Genomic DNA, 20,889 nt, shown 5'->3' with positions numbered 1-20,889 from the left:
TTTTTTTTTTTTTTTTTTTTTTTAATTACCAGGGATCAAACTCAGGACTTTGCATTTGTGAGGCAGGCAGTGGAACCACTTAGCCAAATCCCTGGCCCTACTTTTGATTTTTCTGAAATAGAGCAAGAATTTTATTGTTTGTCAAGTTTTTACTGAATTTTGGCAAATGCATTCAAAATAGTTTTCTGGACTTCTTGTCATTGTTTTCCCCCTTCTTATCCATTGCCTTAACTTCAATTATAGTGATTTTAAAAATTTATGGAGTCATACTTTTACTTTACTTTTTTGTGCTTAAAGTGCCATATCTAGAAAGGCATTCCTTGTCAATTACCATATCAATGTTGATCTACGTTTTCCTTCAGTGGTTTTAAAAAACATTGACATCTCTAATTGGAATAATATGATATGGGAATTTTAAAAAAATGATTCGCAAGTGGTTTGAAATTGTTAGGTAATACCACGTAATGAAAGATCTTCCTGTCTGTGATTTTTTTTTTCAGACAAGTGAGAATATGTTTTTATTGTAAGTTTGTATATAGCCTTATGTCTTTTTAAAACTACCCTATTCAGTGTAATCTGTTCTTAACATTTACCTAGCTGAAATAATTGCATAAAGCATATCCCTCCTCACCATTCTTTTTCTGTTTTTAAAGGTTTTATACTTTTCCTAGATTTTTTTCTTTTTTTTTAATGAAAGCAGATTTTTTTTGAGGGGGGCCCAGGGATTGAACTCTGGTCACTGTGCTTGGGAGGCAGGTGGCAGAACCACTGAGCCACATCCCCAGCCCTTGAAGGAGAGGCAGAAAAGGTGGTGGAGATAAAAACAAAAGCGGAAAGGTTGGTAAATCTTGAGAGTTTACTAACTTCTAATTGTATCAGTTTTTAATCTATGTAGCAGATTGTATTTGCATATTTTTATTATCTTTGTATAGATGTGGGAAATGTTTGTTGCAGTTGTTCAAATTAAATTCTAAAGTTGAAAATATTTTTAAGACTTTAAAAATTTGAGATGTTATAGAAAGGGAGAGCATGGGATCCTGGACTGAGTATGGCTGTAAATCCTGGCTTTTTGTTTACTAATCATGTATCTGGACAAGTCATGATATTTGAACAGCTAGATGTGTCATACAGTTCTGTTGCGGGACTGGGTGATTATTGTGATTGGGGCTGATTCAGCTGGTACTCCTTACATAAGCTAAATTCTCTTCATTCACACGGGGAGGCCTAAGAAAAGGGTTTCAGTAGCAAGAGAGGACAAAGCCATATGCGTTGACATTTTGAAGCTTCTCCTTGGGTTATATTTATTTCATTGGCCACATGGTATACTCAGGGTGGTGAAAAAGATTGTATGTCTTGATCAGAAGAGAGGCAAAGTTCTGTTGCATGCACATAGAGAAAAAATTAACAAACTAGTAGCCATTATTTTATCATTTTAGGAGAGGAAATAAAGGAGTTAGCTCTGCGGACTTCTAAGAAAAAAGCTCTGTAAAACAGTTTGTGCAGAGACTTAAGGAGAAAGAATGCTTGAGGTTCCTGGGATTGCAAGGGAGGAACAAGCAGGAAGTACTAAGATAAAATCATAGAAGATAGGGCTGCTGGGGTGAGATCTTGCAGTTTTGTAGGCAGTGAATAAAGCATTAAAATAAAGATTTTAATTTTGTGTGAAAAGAGGAACTGTGAAAGGGTGTTAAAACGGGAATACTGTGGTGGGACTTAAATGAAGCACTTTTGGCTGCTCTTTTGAGACTAGTTTAAAGGAGGGAGGGATAATAAGAGCACCAAGCTTCTTAGATTGCTGATGTGGTGTAGGGGTGAGATGATTAAAGCTTGGAGTGTGATATTAGTGATAAAAGTGAGTAGTCAGCAAGGTTTTGTATATGTTTTGATGATTGAATAACATTTCTTTATAAACTGTTTTGCAGGACTGGGAGTTACCTCAGAGCCCCACACAAGATAGGTCATTATTCTAGTACTGAACTATATCCCCAGCCCTTTTTATTTCCTATTGAGAAGGGTCTTGTTAAATTGCCTAGGCTGGTGTTGATCTCATAATCTTCCTTCCTCAGCACCACCATGCCTGGATCATTCTCACTAATTTTCAAATGTTATTTGTAGTCTGTTAACCTATGAAGGATGATCAAAATGGTGTTTAAATGAAAAATTACTGCAGTAGAAGACACATTCCTATTATCTCTTGCAAAATACTCCCCCTTGCCTGGAGCACACTTATTCCATTCTTGCCACTTTTTTTTTCTTGACATTTTCATTCTTTTTTTTGTTTGTTTGTTTTTTATTTTTGGGGGTACTGGGGATCGAACTGAGGACCTTGAACTTGTAAGGCAGGAGTGGTGCTGCTGAGCTAAATCCCTGGCTGCCATTTTCTGAAGTGTTGGAAGTCTTCTTTCATGATTGTCTTTATGAGGTATGAGTAAAAGAATTATATAGTGAATGTTGCAGCTGTGTGTCATCCTATGGATATGCTCTCTCTGTATATAGATTATATACGTATACCATGTCTGTATCTCTCAACCTTGGTACAGTACTAGTTACAGGACTGCAGTGTTTATTGAGATTTCTCTAGCATTTCTATTAGTACCTTTTACTGTTCCAGGAGCCAATGTCAGCTGTCATTAGTAGTTTTGTCTTTGAATCTACTCAAAGATGGTGTTTTTTGTTTTTTTACCTTCATATTCTTTTTTCGGTACCGGGGATTAAACTCAGGACCTTGTACTTGCAAGGTAAGCAGTGTTACTACTGAGCTAAATCCCCAGCCCTTTACCTTGATATTCTTGAAGAGTACCGATGAATAGTTTTGTGGAATGTTTATCAATATGACTGATAATGTTTTCTCATGATTATTGGCTGGAGTGATGAGTTTTTACACTATTACAGACAGAATTGAGTGCAGGGCCTTTGCGCTGAGCTATAACCCCATCCTTTTAAAAAATATTTCTATTTTGAGGGTGTCATCACATTGCAGTTCTTCAGGCAGGTCTTAAATTTGGAATCTTCCTGCCTCAACTTCCCAGAGTCCTGGATTCCAGACATACACCATCATGCCTGGCTACATTAATATCATTTAATTAGAACCATGCCTGTTATGGTTTGGATCAGGAATGTCCCCTGAATTTCATATTCTTTGAAATCTTGGTCCCCAATATAGCAGTGTTCAAAGATAGAACTTTTAGAAGGTGATTAGATTATGAGGGTTACAACTTCAAGAGTGGATTAATTTATGATGATTCATAGTTTGATGGCACTATTGGGAGATGTTAGAAATTTTGGGCTCCCATTTAGTTAAAGGACATGGGTTATGGGGGTGTGTTAGTTACTTTTCTTACAAAATATGTTTCGCCCAAAGTTATGGGAGGGAAGTTTTATTTGGCTTACAGTTTGTAAAGTTTCTGGTGCATAGTTGGCTGGTTCCAAGGCAGGTGGTGCAGCAGACAAGGATCACAGTCAGGTAGGCAGCAAAATAAGCACAGGACTTTACCAACTTTTTCTGTCCCTTTTATACTCTAGGTTATTGGCGGTGCCAAACCATTCGGTGGACTGATTTAGTAATCACACACCCTTAATCCCAGTATCACTCACTCTAGATCCAGCCACTTTTGGAAAGCCCCCCCCCACAACTGCATTAAATTTTGCGGGGACATCTAGACCCAGCCATAAGAGGGACATACCTGTGGGGACTATACCTTGACCCCAGGCTACGTTTTCTGCGTATCTCTTGCTTCCTAGATGTTCTAAGATGAGCAGTTTTCCTCTGCATGTCTTTCCACCATGATATTTCTAATCAGTGGCTTGAAAGTAATGGAACCACCTGGCTAGGATTGAAACCAGGAACCATGATAAACCTTTCCTCCTTCAAGGTTTTCTTTTTCAAGTATTTTGTCAGTGACAGAAAATTGACTAAATTTGGCACTAGCTTCTTTCACTCAGCATTATGCATTTGAGTGACAGTCACCGAGGTTGTGCTTATCAGTAGTTCCTTTTTTGTTGTTCGATATGGATGTACATATATACCATAGTTTATACCCTTTTTTGTTAAGTATCTGAGAACATGTCTTGGTGCTATCACAGGTGATTTAATTGAATTGTCTTGTGAAATAGAGATTATTAGATTTTTCAGAAGTTAAAACAGAGGCTTAGAGTTTAAGTAGCTCTAGATTATACAGCTAGTTAATAGTAGAATTGGAACTCAGAATTGTTTCATCCACTGCAAACCATGTCTGTGTAGCACAGTAGCTGCAGTTGGAGTCATCAGTTAATGATAATCCACTGTTGTTTTCCAAGATCCATCTGTCTTCTCTGCAAGCCACATAGAAATGGTTTATTAACATCTGCTCATTGTGGAGCAGTGGAAGACCCCATAATCCCAACACTTGAAAGCTTGAGGTAGGTGGATCCTCATGAGTTTAAGGGCAGCCTGGGCTACATAGTGAGTTGAAGGCCAGCCTGAATAGTGAGAGCGTTTCACAGTAAAACAGACTGAAAACAAACCATAGATCTCTCCTAGTCATTGCTGCATAGTAAGGGTCTGGAATAATGTCTGGCATGAGGTAAATGCTTGGTAAATAATTGTTAAATGAATAAGAGAAATTATAACCAGTCCTTTACTTGACATTGGGCAAGTCAGTTTTCTGTAGCTCTCCTCTCCTTATTTTTTAAAAATGCATTTGGGATCAGTCTTTTAGGCTTTCTTAACATGACAGAGATTTCAATGTGTGTAGTATCAAGAAGTTTCCCTGAAAACAAAAATTTATTTATTTATTTTTGTCTTTTCTGCCTTTTTCTTGTGTGTGTGCTGGGTATTGAATCCAGGGCCTTGCTTGTGGTAAGCAAGAGTTCTACCACTGAACTATGCCCTAGTGTCCACTACACCCCCACACTTTTATTTTTTAAAATGGGGCTGGATTTACCCACGCTGGCCTTGAAATAGTGATCATTCTGCCTCAGTCTCTCAAGTAGCTGGGATTACAGGCATATACCACCATGATGTCTTTTCAAGGTATGAAAGCATTTAAAGAATGTAGCTGTGGTTGAGCATGGTGATGCAAAACTCTAATCCGAGTAGTCTGGTTTGCTGAGGTGGAAGGGTTGCAAATTCAAACCGAGCCTGTGCAATTTAGTGACTTGGTGAGACAGTGTCTTAAAACATAGAAAAAGGCTGGGAATATAGCTTAGTAAGAAGGTGTTGGATTCGATCCCCAATATTGCCAAAGAAGGAAAAGAAAAATCTTATCTGGCTGTTAAAATAGTTTAAAAAACACTGGACCAGATAGAGGCTCTAAGGTCCCTTTCCTGCATATGGTAAGTTCTTGTAAGAATAATTATAAGTGGGGTTATTGAGGGAGGCCATTTAAACTGAGACCTAAAGAGTGTATATTCAGTAGGCAAACTTAACGGGTAGGAGGGGAAGGAAATAAGATAGGTGTGCCCCAAGCTCAGGAAGACACTTAGGGGAGAGGTAGTGGAAGGTGGATAATTAGAAGTCAGATTGTAAAAGTGTTGAATACCAGGTTAAATGATGTGGTTTTTTCTGTCTTGACTCTGGGAAATCAAAAGTTGTTTTGTTTGGGATTGCTTTTAGCTATCAGAGGTAATTACAGTATATCACTTTGCATTGTTCTGTAGGAAGACTACAGTTGGTAGCAGGGAAAGTGACAATTATTAGGTTGTGATATTACTTTTCTGTGATATGATGCTTTCACACTTAGAGTAATGAAGGAGGGATTTAGTTTTACTGTCTTCAGCACAAATAATAGAGGATTTCTTTGCAACATTTAGAGATTATTGAGGAGTGAGTATCTTTTTGAGTGACTGCTGTGTGGAAAGAGCACTAATATAGAACAGTGGTTCTCATATTCCTGGGCTCCATGTCCAATCCTGAATCAGTTTCTGGCAGTGGGCATCTACCAGCGGCTTCTCCTCTTGTATGTTTCTGGCTGTAGTTCACTGAAGTAAAATACGTTGTTTTTTATATTGAATTTAAAATTTAACTAAGTGAAATAAAATGTCATACTTGTATGAAACAATTTGAGATTACAGTGAGCATATTACCTGGGTGCATTGTAAAGAATGTAATTGTATAACAATTCTTGTTTGTTTAATGACAGAGGAAAGAATAATACCCCAAATAATACCTACAATGATGCTTCCTTATGACATGTCAAGTCATGGTCCAAAACATGTCTGTGAAAATCTTCAATATGTGTAAGTTCTTAATGTGTTGTAAATTTTGCTGAATGAACCGTTTTATAAAAGTGATTTGGCTGGGCACGGTGCCACATGCCTGTTATCCCAGCACTCTGGGAGGCTGAGGCAGGAGGATTGCAACTTGATCCTTGGGTGACTTAGTGAGACCCTGTCTCAAAATAAAAAAGGGATTGAGGATGTAGCTGCGTACAAAGGCCCCAGGTTTAATCCCCAGTTATTCCTGTTCCTGGAGTTTTCCTTTGAGTTTTGAGGGCCTGTTCTGGGTGTTTTGCATGATGGGAATACAGTTGTGAGCAAAACTATACAAAAAGTGTTACTTTCCCCCCTTTCATTCGCCCCCTAATATACAGTGAGTGAATATAAATTGACAGAGTAGTGTGTTTCTCTGTGGCATTTTCATATATGCATATAATGTACTTTGATCATTTTAGTCTTCCGTTATCCTTCCTTTCTCTCTACTTTCCCTTCCGCTTGATCTTGTTTAGTAGTCTCGCTTCTACTTTTATGCCTTCTTTTTTCCCCTAGATCCTACCTATTAGGGAACATATACAATACTTGTCTTTCTGAGTCTGGCTTATTTCACCTAGCATGATGATCTCCATTAGTGTTTTCTTGCACGTGGCATGATTTTATTCTTGAAACATAGAGACGTTTGCCCTGGAGGCATACTTCTTACAGATGGGTTCTAGTAAGCTGTCTGTGTAGAAGCAGGAAGGAGCCTTCAGTTTAACAGAACTAATGATAGAGAAATAAATGTGGTTTACATTTAAGCTCATTTAGAAATTTATGTAGTGCTTAGAACCTGGGATTATGCTTTGAGAGATGTGTACATAAAATAAATTCTGTCCAGTTGAAAGATTTGTAACACTGAATTCTAGTGTCTTTAATTTCCTGTGTACATTTAAATAGTGGGGAACATTGTTTTACTCATTTTTTAATTTTTTTAGACAGGGTCTTGTTTTGTAGTTCAGGCTGACCCTGAAGTCACTATGTAGCCCAGGCTGGCTAGACCTCATGGTGATCCTCCTGCCTCAGCCTCTGAGTGCTGGGATGACAGGTGTGTGCCACGACGCCAGGCTCCTCATGTGTCATTTGAATGTGTTGATATTTCCTTCTTCCATCTCTGATAGTTGAAGCTTGTTAGTTCCTGATCAGGGGACAGATTCAAGCCAGCGCCCCCATTCATTCGTTCATTCATTCATTCATTCATTTATTGGTACCCGGATCGAATTTAGGTCCTTGTGCTTGCCAAGGCAGGTGGTGGAATCACTGAGCTAAACCCCCCCCCTTTAAAATTGTGACAGAGTTTCAAAATGTAGTTCAGGAGGCTGGCTTTAAACTCATTATGGAAGCCATGCTAGCCCTGAGTCCAGGATCCTCCTGCCTCTGTTTTCCTGAATGCTAGGAGTCCCTTGGTCTATTCTCCACACCAATCAGGGTAGCCCCTAAAGTGCACATCCAATTAGGAGCCCCATCCTTTAAAAGCCTTTTTCAAAGCCCCCTGTTGCTTGAGGATGTGGTCTTTCCGGTGGTTCACCCTCTATCTCTATCACCTGCTACTTATCTCTATATTTCACCCATGTTCACTTTGACCTGGTTGCCCTCATGGTACAATGCATAAGGCTCTGCCCTCCCAGAACCCGAGTGTCCTCGACTGTAAACCAGAACAGTAGCACTTACCTTGTAGAGTTACTTTGTCACTCAACTGAGATGATGCTATTGAAGATTCCCCTCCACACTTCCTTCCCCATATCTAAGCTTGTAACTTCTTCATCTCTCCTTCAGAGCATCATCAGAGAGTCTTCCCCAAACTTCACATTCTCAGGGAGCCTTCTCTGAACTCACCAACTAGCTTAGCATCCTGTCTCCCTTTGTTACTCTTATATCTATAATCCCTGGCTCGATGCTGCTTTTCCCCCACACCATCCAAAGGTTCTTGTGTGTATGGGTTGAAGTTACTACAGTATCTCCAGGACCTACTACACAGTGATACTCACTAAACATTTGTTGTATGTATGAGGAGCAAAATTAGTTAATGCAAGTTAGGGGACCATTTAAGAGTCAGAGCCTCTCCTGTTTCCATTTCTAGTTGATAAACCTGGGTGTGGACCAAGAGACAAATCCACCCAAAGTAGAATATTTAATTTGGGTCAGGCACTCATTTTCTTATGGACGGCAAAGTAACACAAACTAAACCAGTACCCTGCAACCTGGTGTCTGTTTATTATCTAAGCATAGGGCAGTTTCTGGAATGAGCGACCATGTGAGGAAACTGATGACTGCAAGCAGCACAAGATGGGATTACGTCAGTGTGGACACTGGTTGTCCAGCTCATGGTGAGTTTATTGAACTTCCTAGTGGACTCTGGGGCTGGAACCCGGTCGTCAGCAACCTGGATAAAAAACTCAGGGCCCCACCTGGAAACACAACGAGTGAACAAATTCATAATGTTTCCCTTTGTCAAATTCAGTAAATTAAATAGCATCTTGATGAGCTACTAGACATTAGCTAAACATACAAAGCCTGAGGCTAGGGCAGCACTGTTGACGAAGGCACAGCCTCTTCCGCGCCAGGCACTGACAGGCATTAGCATGACCAGCACGCTGAAGATGCACTTTCCCACCTGCTTTAACCTTGCTAAATGTGGTTCATTCTCTGGGCCTCATAGTGGCTGGCTCTGGATCAGTGAACTATCCCATTTTCTTCTTTCTCCTTGTTTTTTGCTCAGCACGTAGTTATTCAGCACCTACTGTTTATAGTATGGGGCATGTTAGGCAGACTGCCCAGTTCACAATTGTCTTTATTCCTCGGCAATAGGAGATTGGCTGTAGCATACTATGAAGCTCGTTTCTGGCAGGAAGAGGCAGGCGTCCTTGCTCCTTCAGAAGCCTGGGAGTGAATGAAAGCAGATGGGACTGACAGCTTAAGAGATTTTCAATGTTTCATAGCCAGGCATGGTGGTGCCTGCCTGTAACCCTAGAACTCAGAGGCTGAAGCAGATCACTGTGTTCAAGGCCAGCCTGGGCTGTGGAGTGCAGTCAAATCCAGCCTGAACTATATCATGTGACCCAGACTCCAAGGGGGCTGAGGGCGATTCAAGATTTAGAAAAATTTCTTTATTTATTTTCTTTTTAGAAACAGGGAAGGTCTTTATTCATTCTTTTTTTCTGGGTACTCTTCTTTTAGCTCCACCCATGTACAGTCGAGCTATCTTCAGATTCTGCTCAGCATAGTAACTGATCCGTAACTCTGTGGAGACCTTCAGGAGCTGCACTCCTGGCTTCAGCTATCTATACCACGAGGCATTTCCCTTATTTTAGTTCTTCCTTTGTCTGGTGGTTCTATTTGTATTGATGGTGCCTATAAAGCCAAATCTCATAAAGGCTCCCATAAAAATAACGATGGCATTCTGAGAGATGAGGCAGGAGGACTGCAAGTTTGAATTTAGCTTGGGAAGCTTGGAGAGACCCTGTCTTAAAATAAAAAATTTAAAAAGAGCTAGGGATGTAGCTCAGAACAAAGGCCCTGGGTTTAATCCCCAGTACTGGAAAAAACAAACAACAATAACAATAACAATCATTACTGTCTTAGTCCTGAGACAAATCTTTTAAGAGCCATGTTTCTGCTTTGGTTTATATTTGGGGAGACAGCGGCTCAGGGGCTAAACTGCTTGAGGTGCCAGAGTTTCTGAGGCATGGCTTGTGTGGGCACCTAGGCAAATGGCAGCCAACACAATGTGCAAAGCAAAATGAGTGGAAGGATTGGGCAGAAAAGGAAGATTGGAGAGCCTTATAAGCAGGTAAAAGAAATCCGGAGGAGGGAAGGATTATTGGGTGATACAAATGGCAGGAGAAATTAGAAAGCATGAAGAATTGTAGAAAAATTAGAAGCGTTGAGAAGACACAGTGACTATAAAAACTTCTGAGTTGGAAAGGTCAGAGGAACCTTAGCAGGATAGCCTGGAATTCAGGTGGAGTTCAGTGCAAGAGCGAACATTTTCAGCACTCCAGGTGCTTGAAATACACACATATTGCATTACAGTAAGTGACGTTCATACTGGGGCCACCCTAAGTCATCAATAAATGCTTAAATGAAGTTAAGCTTTGTTTACCTAGGTAGGGAAGTATAAAATCAATCTGAACTTTCCAAAATAATTTAGACAAATAAGATCTGGTGCTAAAAGGAACTGTGCTCCTCTTATTTTAAGCCTCGTTTGCTTGTAAAATTCATTCCTCAACCATGCTTCAAAATGAGGTGCTAGACTATTTGAAAAGTTATTGCTGGAGGGAAAATAAGCTTTTCTTTCCTCATTCAGGTATGGTAGAGATGACTAACTTTCCACCAAAATGCAGAGTCAGACAGAAGTGGCTCCTCAGTCAGTGTGACTGTTAATCCTGAGTTTTCAACTTCATTAGATTGAGAAGTGCATAGTAGATTTATTAGAGCACTCTCTTGGATATATCTAGGTGGGTCATGGTGGCCTGGCCTTGGGTCATATAGCTGATCTATCTATCACTTGTTCTTTTCTGGCTCTGTTCCCTTCCTCTGCTTTCTGGTTGCCATGAACTGAGTACCTCTTCTCCACTATGCCCTTCCACCATGATTGCCCAGGTGTGGAGCCTGTTTGACCATGGACTGAATCCCCTGAACTGTAAGTCTAATAAACCTCTCTTCCTTTAAAGAGTGGGTATTGGGTATTACGTCTAGCAAGCGGAAAGCTAACTAAGATAGTCAGGGACTACAGTTCCAGTCCCCATACTACTAGGAAGAGCTGAATGCCTCCCAGTGGAGCTGAACAGAGGTCATTGGGAGATTTAAACAGCAGGTGCATCTCCAACTCTTCCCCTTTCTTATTCCTTTATCTATATGGTACCATGATTTTGGATGTGTTGAAGATGGCAGAGCTAAAGATCAAAAGGGACTGAGTTAATGACTACTGCTTTGAAGAGATATTAGGTGCTCTCACTTCTTTGGCTATATGAACAAGAAAAAAACTCTCATTTTTTTAGCTAGCATACCTTTTGGGGGGGATTATGTGTGACATCAAACACTTTAACTATATTTACTATACCAGGAACTCAGGAAAATTCCTTTCTTTTCTACTTACTGCAGTAAGAGGCTAAAGTGCAAGTGGCATGTTTTATTTTTTTCCCCCTAGAGTACAGTTTTGATCAAATTACACAAGCTCAATGATTTTCTTTAACTTCTGATCATCTATAGGGGGGAAACTACACCTCTAAAAGTAGCCCTTCATAGCTGATTCATTTCAAGAACTCTTATATTCTGAAACTTGACCACCACTCATATCTCCAAATGTGCTTGGTCCTAGCCTTTCCATGGAAGAGTTTTCACATGGAACACACTTTCGGCTGTCCCCACTCCAGGTGAGGGCCAACCTGCCACTAATTTAGGTCTTACGTGAGGGCCACTTGCCCAAGAGTCATCCATAATAAAGGTTTGTTTTTAATCCAATCACTTACCAACTTCTGACCTTGGAGGAGTATCTTAACTTCCCTGCGTCTTTGTTTCATCATCGATGAAACAGTAGTAAAGGGAGCGTATCTTGTCACCAGTCCCAACCATTCCTGAGTCACTTCCTTAGGAGGCATGGTCATGTTTAATCTTTGTCCCCCACACTATCCCACCAAAGGGACTGAAGTAGGAAAGAGGCCCAATAGTTGTTGATTGAATGAATGGATATATGAATTGCGAATGGGGCAGGAAATGGATTTTCCCTCTGGTCAGAGAACTAGAATGCTTCTTTCCCCCAGCTTGAACTCTAATCACATAATGCTAAGACCTTTTATGAAGGTCCTGAAGTTTCAGAGAGGCTTCCATCATTTTGCTAACCTCCAGTAAAACTGTCTACCCTGTGATTGTGGGTACTAGATTTGCTAGGAAGTTTTTGTTTGCATTTCAAAGGCACAAGACTGGGAGAGTCCTGTGGCCGAGATCAGCACACGGTCACTTGCTTCTTTTCTTCGTATTCCTGGACATACCCGAGATGTTGGAGACAGGAAATGCATTGAGAAGACAGAAGGGTTAAGAAAATGTGAGGCTGCAAGGACTAAATGTCCTTCAGGGCTAACAGTGCAGAAGGTGCAGGGCAGAGGCCGCCCAACAGTGCTGTTAAATGCCGGCTGTATTCCCCACTGGTCTGGCACGGGTCCTTCTTCAGCTGCTCTGGGGGCTGATGTAGCGTTTGTTTCAAAAATAAGACTGACTTAGGAGGGACAGCAGAGCCGTAAATCAGCCTTTTGTCAAATGCAGGCTCTCACATGTCTCTAAAGTATCAAGTTTTAAAACTATTAGAGCAATGAAACTTGCCTCCCCTGTCCCTCCCTCCCTCCCTTCCTTGGGTACCTAGGGTCTTCATACTAAGCTGCATTTCTAATCCCTTTTTGGTTTTATTAAGTTGCTAGTTTGCTCAGGCTGGCCTCAAACTTGCAATTTTCCTGCCTCAGCCTCCCAGAGAGCTGGGATTACAGGCATGTGCCACCAAACAGGCTTCCCCTCTTCTTTTCTGATTATATTTTCATGAGTCCATGTCTGCAGTATATAGTTGGTCCATGTTCATCACACATCACGATGCTCTTTACATCCCTTCTTTCCTTCACCTTCCTTCCATCTCTGGATCCCCTTCCCTTTTGCAAAAGATCTATCTCCCTATTTCCTATCATCTTTCTTTTATTTTGCTTTTTGTTTCTATTTTGGGTTTCTCATTAAGAGAACCTATGCACTATTTAAGCTTGCCTGTCTGATTTATTTCCTCTTTTCTTTCAGTAGTATCTGGCATTAAGTTATCCTACTACCTAATGGACTTCCCCCCTGGAAGAGCTCAGGAGCCTCACCAACAACATCCACAAAGCTGAACCCATCCAGTCTCCTCAAATCCTTCTCTCCTCCCTCCAAGCAGCAAAGGCCCCAATTCTAGCCAGGCAGCAGAGCCGTGAACCCAGCAGTCAGCCACCCACCCTCCCCTCCCACCTCAGCCATGCCTGCTCTCCTCCATCCTCTGCTTCTCTCAGTTCCGTTCACTGTTCTCCATTCCCGCTGCCAACACTGCAGTGCAGCCTCTCGCCACTGCCATACCTGAACAATCCCAACTCTGTTACGGGGGTGGCTCACTTGCCAGCGTTCCTTGCTAGACTCTAGACAATTTGGAGTTGTTAGCTACAGCTTAGCACAGTATCTGGCACACAATAAATGCTCCGTCTCCCACACGGGTGCCTGGCAGTCAGAGGGAGGCCAGTGGGGAAAGCCAAGTCCTCACCCTCGCTTCCAACAGAAGGGCCCTTGGTCTGGTACAGCCTCATTTTCATGAACGAAGGAACGAACAAACAGGTTTCAACCATACTCAGTGTAAAGGATGACACGGATCTTTATTGTAAGTGACTAAAGGGCAGGGGAGTTATCTTTTGGGGTTAATTACATTGTAGAACAGCCAAAGGACCATGAGCGACTGTGCATTGGCAGCTGGAGTGGGCACTGGTCACTTGCCTCTATGTAATTAGCATTCTCTGCTTTTTGGGTTTGGAGTGGAAGTGAACGGCCTCTTCCATCAGCACAACCCCTCCCGGAGTCCTCCATCCCCTGAGGCAAAGACTCTCAACTCAAGAGTATGCTCCAGCCAGGTGTGGAACACTCCCACCTGTAATCTCAGCACTCTGGGAGGCTGAGGCAGGAGGATTTGCACATAGAAGCTCAGCTTGGGCAATTTAGTGACTTAGCAAGATCCTGTATCAAAGTAAAAAGAGAGAAAAGGGCCAGAGATGTAGCTCAGTGGGAAAGAACTGGGTTCCATCCTCAGTACAAAATAAAGTATGTCTCACAGCATGTCCTCTGTATCTAACAAACATCCACCCATCCAACCATCCACTCACGCACACACTGAGGAGTTGGACAGTGAAGTGGTTAGATAAGCAGAACATGTCCTGTAGCTGACAGCGGCTGTTCTTTTAGGGTCACACTGCCCCGTCACATACGGAGCCAGGGCCCCAGGTCCCCTAGTTGCTAAGGTTGGCAAACCTCTCTCTGCGACATTGCCACAGGCCAGCGCCAAGACCGGGATCCGGCCCCTGAGACAAATTCCTCCTCTCAGCTTTGCAAAGAGTCAGCACAGCCAGGGTACATTTGTGTGCCTTTGATTTTATTTTGAATATGACACATTATAATTTGACAAAAATTATTTTGTAAGCAATGCCAAAACAAAATTTGCCAGTCACCCGAGGTAGGAAGGGGTCAGTCCTCGTCCTCTTCCTCGGCCATCGCCGACGCCTTTGTGGCCTTTATCTCTGCCTCCGCGGAGGCCTGGCTGGTCGGCTCTTTGTTCTTTATGAACAGCTCGTTCTCGTCCGAAGAGTCCTCGTCATGCAGCTTCTGCACCATGCTTTGCTGGCGCATGGCGCTGAGAGGCTTGCTCAAGTCCCGGAGCCACAGCGGCCGCCAGAGCCTGGCGGAGCCCTCCTCACTGTCCTTTTCCCGGGTGGAGCGCTTCCTTCGCCACCCGAACAGGCCCTTCGCCGGCCTTTCCTTGCCTGCCCTCGCGGCTTTTCTGCGGTAGCAAGTCTTGATGAGGCTGAAGATGACGATCAGGAGCATCACGAACGCCATCATGGATATCGCCAGGACATGTTTGAGGTTGTATCTGTGGCCCGGAAGATCCTGCGCGTTGTCCCTCGGCCCCGCCTGCTCCTTCTGATGGCCCGAGGCCCCCGCGCTATCGCTGATGTAAGTCTCGCCCTCCCACTGCTCGGTGTCCCACCGGGCCTGGGCCTCCTTCTCCTGCTGCTGCTCGCTGAACACCTTCATCAGGAGGCCCGTTCTCGAGAGGAGCTTGGCACAGGCCAGCTGCAGGTGGGGCTCGGAGCAGTCCATTTTCAGAGTGCGGATCAGGTAAGAAACGAACCTCCTCACCTCCTTGTTGGGGATGAGGATGTGAAGCTGCTGGTTTAGCTGGGTTTCAAGCTCATCGCCGGGGGACGGCAGCAAGGGGACCGAGGTTTCTGGAGGCGGCTGCTCCGTGCCGGTGCTGTTGTACTCCCAGTGCGTGTCATTGGTGTGCTCATCGGTGGGCATCGGGGTGAGGGCGGTCACGGCAGAATCCGTGGCTGGAACGGGCGAGTTTGTGGTAAAAACATGATTTTCAGCGGCGTTGCCTGCAGTAAGGGTTTCTACAGCAGCGCTTCCTGCAGAGGGTTGGGCAGGAGCATATAATTTGGGGGAAGGATGCTCCTGAGTGCGCAGGTCTCCTGAGGAGGAGAGGAGCCCTTTAAAGGGGGAATGGATGAGGCTCCTCAATGCCGAGAACAGAGGCCTCTCTGCCACCTTCAGCCCCCTGCGTGTGTCTTCCTTTGTGAGCTGCTCCCTGGGGTTGGCCTCAAGTGTTCCGGGGGCCTCGGGTGTTGAGTGAGTTTGATGAACGCCATGACCATTTTTGGAACCTAAGATTGGTTTAATAGCTTTCGTGTTTTTCATTCTGGTACTGGCATGTTCTAAAATCAAAATGCTCCTGGTGAGCTCTCTTGCTTGGTTCCTCGCCCCTTGTAGGGCTTTGGCAGAGGCGGAGATGGCAGATCCTCCCAGCAGGGGAGCCTGCAGGGAGGAAGACCTGGGTGCTTTTTCTTCTGTACGAAGTGGGTTCCCGGCCAAGTTCCTGGGCCCCAGCGCCCCCTCTTTCTGCCCCGCCTTCCCTGTGCTGGGGCTTCTGAGGCTTTGTCCACCTGTGGCTTTTTCTGCCAGTAGCAGGGTGTCCTGCTTCTCCCTGACCTTCTCTTTCTGCCTTTCCTTCAGCAGTCTTTTCTGTATGCCCTTCGGGCCCTTGAGGACCCTGTCCACTGTCCGCAGCCTTTTGCTTTCGTGCTGATCTTCTACCAGGCTGTTTTCCTGTGCTTGAGCACTTGCCAACTTCTTGGCAACGACTTGAAATTTGGGACTTGAAAGGCTGGACTGCATGAGCTTGGCAGTTTTCTCTTTCTTCTTAAAGGCCTCAATTTCCCGCTGAATTTCAGCGTTTAACCAATTCTGTAGGATATACAGCTTCTTCAGCTCATTTCTGTAAGCTGAAGTGCTGGGCACAGGTTGATGAGAGGGGTTTCTCACACTGTCTTTTGTGTAACCCTGGCGATGAGCTATATTTTGTACATTTGAGGAAAAGAGCCGAATGAATGGCAACAGTGAGTCTACATCTTCTAGATTTATCTCTGAGAAATAGGGCAGCATGGAATTGAGCTCTCCAACCTCTTCGTTTGCATCATTAGAGTCAAGCTCCTCATTCTCGAGGTCCGACCTACTGACATCGCTTTGTTTAGAAGATGACTTTTCAGACTCAATCACCAGCTCGGTCTTGGTGTTCTTCCGGGCCTGTAACACCTTCATGAAGGCTCCTTCTGCGTTCCCGACTGGGGCTTCCTCAAGGCACAGTGTGGCATTAGTCACACACTCACTATCACAGTGCAGCTTGACTGTCTTGCAGGCAACCTCAATATCGCTTTTAAATTGGCAGAGGCAGCAGGCCATATGCCTCGGGATGACCAATGTTTTTAGTCCCAGCGTCATCATGAGGATGTTCTCAACCACCGGAAGTGGCGTTTGTGTTGTTCCCAAGTCGAGATATCTTAAGGCTGGCAATTTAAAAAGATAAGAATCTTCAACAGTCGACAGGGGATTGTGATTGAGGATGACTTTGTGTAGAAACGGCATCCCATGCCATGCCCGAAATGTTCCAAAGCTAAGCTGTGTGAGTAAATTGCCACGAAGACTTAGAAACTGCAAAAATGGTAGTGGTTCAAACGTCTTTGCTTCAATAAACTGTATTTTATTGCAGGATAAATCTAAATACTGGAGGGACAGCAGGCCTTTAAAGGAATTTTTATGTAATTCAGTCAAGTCATTTTCACTGAGATTTAGTTTCTCAGCCCACTTGTATCTTGTCCAGACATTTTCAGCAAGGTAAAAAATAGCGTTTTCTTGGAAATTGAAGGTGGTAAAGGTGGTGTTGGGCTCTAGTACAGGCACTTGGTGGAGCTGGTACTTTGGGCTGAGACCAGTACAGGACAAGGTCTCATTCTGGCAGGTGCAGAGCTCACATATACTAGTGTTCGTCCTGGCATTCTGCTTCTCTTGCACTGTGGAAGTCTTTCCTGTAGAGTTACTCACGGAATAGTCAGTGACCACAAGTTCCACATCCAAAGGCTGAACGGTGACTTCAGCCAGGCTTGGATGCTGAGCCTGCGCCTGCTCTGGGTATGTGAGCACTACCCCAGGCTGCTCTACAGGAGGAGATGCAGCTTCCCGCAGGGGCACAGAATCCTGAGCCTCTATGGTGAGTACTGGAGTTGTGAGCTCCAAAGGTTGGTCTGTGACCACGGGTGATGTTGGATGCTGAGTTGGCTCCAGACCTGGAGTTACAACTTTCACCTTATGAGATGCTGGAGTTTGAACGACAGTCTCCTTAGGTGGCTCTGGAGGCTGGGATGGGGTCTCCTGCATACGTGGAGAAGGTCTGACTTTTGCACTAATTCCTGGAGTGCCGATAAGCTTCCAGTGCAAAGGTCGAACTGTGAGCAGATTGAGTTTTGAACGCTTAGTCTGAACCAAGTCTGGAGGTGGAGGTGTCACTGTGTGGTGCTTAGAAGGAGGAGCTGTAGTCTTCAGGGCAGTAGAAAATTCACTGTCTGTAGTAGGCTCTGGAATGATGGTGACTTCCATGTCCAAAGGATGAAATGAGATGCTTGGCTGCTGAGCTTGAACCTGAGCTGTTGCTGCAACTGTCAACTCAGAATGGGGTGAAGGGTGAGCTGTATTCCTGCTGGGTGGCTCACCTGGAAGCTCAGGTAGCATCATGGGCTGGGTGGGAGGAAATTCGACCTCCTCGGGAGGCTCTGGAGGAGGAGATGCGGCTGATGGCGGTGCAGGAGATGGTTCCTCTTCCTCAAGGGGTTCTGCAGGCTGAGGTGCGGTCATCTGCTCAGCTACAGAAGGTTCCATCTCATTGGGTGGCTCTGAAAGTGGATCTGCATCCTCCTCCTGGGTGACTGAAAATGGTTCTATATCCTTGGGTGACTCTGAAGGCTGGGCTGAAATGAGTCCTGAAGACTGAGCTGTGAGCTCTTGCTGGATCACAGAAACTGCTGCACCAGAGGGGTCTGGGGACATAGGCAAGTTCTTAGGCGGGTCTGAAGAATATTCCCCAGCAAGCTCTGTGGGTGCAGTTGGGACCTCTCTATCAAATGCATCCTGTTCATCCTTTACAGCAGGGTCTGGCTGTGGCATTATAGGCTCTTGATTGTCTCTGAGAGTTTCAAGCTGCTCAAGGGACACTGAGGACTGAGCTGGAGCCTCCCGTGCAGTTGAACTTTCGATTTCAACCTCTCTAGACAACAACTCTGTAGGAGTAACAACACCATGGTTCAGTGTTGGAGGCTGAACTTGATTGTCACCTAGAGGAGAGACTGTTATTTCCTCTTGTTCTGGAGGCTGAGCTATGAATTCATTAGGGAGCTCTGGAGGCTGAGCTTCAGCTTCTTGAGAGGTCAAAGATGGCTCGCCCTCCTCAGAAGTCTGTAGATTGTCAAGTGTAGTCTCCTGCTGAGGGAGTTCTAAAGATTTAGCTGGAGCCTCTGGTTGAAATTGCAAGAGCTCAGCTTCTCCGGAGGGCTCAGAAAAAGCCTCTTGCTGACTTATGGACAGTTCCACATTATTCACTGGAGCTGAAGGTTGATCTGTAGCCTCAGGGAGGACTGGGAAGATTCCCTCTTCTATGGTGGGTTCTGGGGTTATGGCAAGCTGCAGATTTGGGGGTTCACCAGTCATATGGGGCAAGTGTGGATGTTCAGCTTTGTGGTGAGGTGGAGCTGAAACTCTTTCTGCATGATTCTCTGAAAACTGAGCTGGTTGCTCAGTTTCCAGATCTTCAATGTACTCTGAGGGCTGAGCTGGGGCTTCCAACTGGCTTTCAGAAGGTGGTTCTTCTTTCCTAGAAGACTCAGAAGGCTGAGTTGGCTTTGTCTTTGTGTCAAAAAGTTCAGCCTCCACAGGAGGGCCTAGAGGCTGAGCTGGGGCCTCTTGGTGGGTTGAGGAAATTTCTAACTCTTCAGAGAGCTCTGGGGTCTGAGCCAGGACCTCTTGTCGATCTGAGAAAGGTTCCTCCTCCGCAGGACTCTCTGGAGGTTTGGTCAGGGCCTGCAGCTGGCTTGAAGGAGGTTGTGGCTTTTTTGCTGCCACTGTAGATTTGGTAACCTTCATGTCCACAGGTTTCTCTGTGACAAACGGCATGTTTGAATGATGAGCTTCACTCCTACTTTGAGATGAAGCATTTGCCTCTTGGTACATCAACAGCCTATCTATATCCTCCTCAGTACCAAGTTCATACCGAGCATGGGAATCCTGCCGGGTTACAGGAGGTTCAGCTTCCTCCGGGGCCTGTGAGAGTTGATATTTGACTTCTTGTTGACGTGAAGAGGACTGGACCTTTGCAGTCTTTGGATTTCGAGTTTGGGTCTCCAGAAGGACCTGAGAAATTCCAGTTTGTTCAGAGGGTTTTAGAGATGGGGTCAAGCCCAGGGAGGGAGCAGAGGAAGCTGGGTCATCAGAGCCCTCCGGCTGTGGCTGGGGAGGAAGGGCCCTGGCTAATTCCAGCAGGAGATCAGGCAAAGACCAGGGCTCAGTGGGCGCTGGTGGCTTGTTAGTCGGCAGGGCCCATTGCCTTTCTGGAAACCCGGCTGCCAGGGTCAGGAACCACAACAGCTTCCAGGTGAGGAGTCTGGGAACGCAGGGGCGCAACGGGAACATGACGAGAGAATACCAGAATGAGTGGCACATGGCCACCCAGACCAGTGGAGTACAGTTGCTCTGCCTCATGGAGCAGAACATTTCTGACAGCCTCTTGCTCAGGAGCCTGGGCAACCAGGGTTGAGCTGCCCCGCCCTTCATTGATGACATCTTTGCTAAGGAAACTTGTATTACATCAGGCCCAGATGGTCTTGCATCTTTTCCCCCAGTGACCAGGTCCAACTCCCCTTCCCCAGCAGAGGTGGCAGTGGCCCCTTACAGGGCAGCCTCCCCCATCATGAGGCAGGATGTGGGGCTCAGACCAGGTGGCTCCCATCTATAGGGTAGGGTGTGGTGGACAGGACTGAGACTCTGGCTGCTCAGAATTACTGGATATTTAGTTTGGTTCTTAAAGGTTGTTACTGAATGCTGACACTGATGGAGACCTAGCCGATGACCACAGAAGTGAGGCTTTCACAGGAAGGGCTGCCCAGGTGGGAAGGCTGAGACCAATCAGACTGACTTCTTATAAGCAAGACAGGGATGCTGGGACTCAGCTGGGACTTCTCAGGGTCTCAGCCTTCAAGGCTGTGAAGCAGGAGAGCATTTCTGGTCAGGGTCTCTCTGCCCCTTCTCAGGTTTCCTTTGAGCACGGCTGGTAACGTTCACCCCAGGGTAGAACCCACAGGGAGCACAACAGTGGCCATCCGACAGTGCTGCCCCTTCCAAGGCTCACGTGAAATCGGCTGAGTATTATATAGGCCACATTCATCCAGCGTATCAATGCTGTGAAAATAAAGACTACCTTCCCGATTCAGTGGAGTTTATCTGGATGATCCTCTCTGACCAGAGGAGTAATCTGGCAGCTCTCAGCATTGTAGGTTGTTCGGGGCAAAGGCT

The 20,889-nt window shown here is 44.9% G+C and overlaps 1 protein-coding gene and 2 long non-coding RNA genes across 3 annotated transcripts in view; 2 read left to right on the top strand and 1 right to left on the bottom strand.

Annotated features, from left to right (window-relative positions):
- Window positions 1–1,992, top strand: part of LOC117284613 — a 40,024-nt gene extending 38,032 nt beyond the window's left edge. Inside the window, exon 6 of the long non-coding RNA XR_004515701.1 lies at window positions 1,923–1,992. This is a non-coding gene — a long non-coding RNA (uncharacterized LOC117284613). The remainder of the gene's footprint in view (window positions 1–1,922) is intronic.
- Window positions 1,993–9,735: 7,743 nt separating this feature from the next.
- Window positions 9,736–13,924, top strand: LOC104871204. The gene is made up of 3 exons (XR_782786.3): window positions 9,736–10,870; window positions 11,549–11,603; window positions 13,003–13,924. It is a non-coding gene; the product is annotated as an uncharacterized LOC104871204 (long non-coding RNA).
- A 536-nt stretch (window positions 13,925–14,460) lies between these two features.
- LOC104871205 (leucine-rich repeat-containing protein 37A2) lies at window positions 14,461–20,010 on the bottom strand. Its single transcript, XM_010637045.3, has one exon. It carries the CDS (start codon window positions 20,008–20,010, stop codon window positions 14,461–14,463), a length of 5,550 nt encoding a protein of 1,849 aa, XP_010635347.2.
- Window positions 20,011–20,889: the final 879 nt, after the last annotated feature.

The sequence above is a fragment of the Fukomys damarensis genome, unplaced genomic scaffold (assembly GCF_012274545.1).
Source record: "Fukomys damarensis isolate Sample0158 unplaced genomic scaffold, DMR_v1.0_HiC HiC_scaffold_38, whole genome shotgun sequence".
Taxonomy (NCBI): domain Eukaryota; kingdom Metazoa; phylum Chordata; class Mammalia; order Rodentia; family Bathyergidae; genus Fukomys; species Fukomys damarensis.
Note: the sequence above shows the minus strand (reverse complement) of the source record. Positions and strands in the feature narration are given on the sequence as shown.

What these genes read in the sequence shown, in the direction of transcription:
- LOC104871205 (XM_010637045.3), bottom strand. Translation starts at nt 20,010, where the DNA reads ATGTTCCCGTTGCGCCCCTGCGTTCCCAGACTCCTCACCTGGAAGCTG.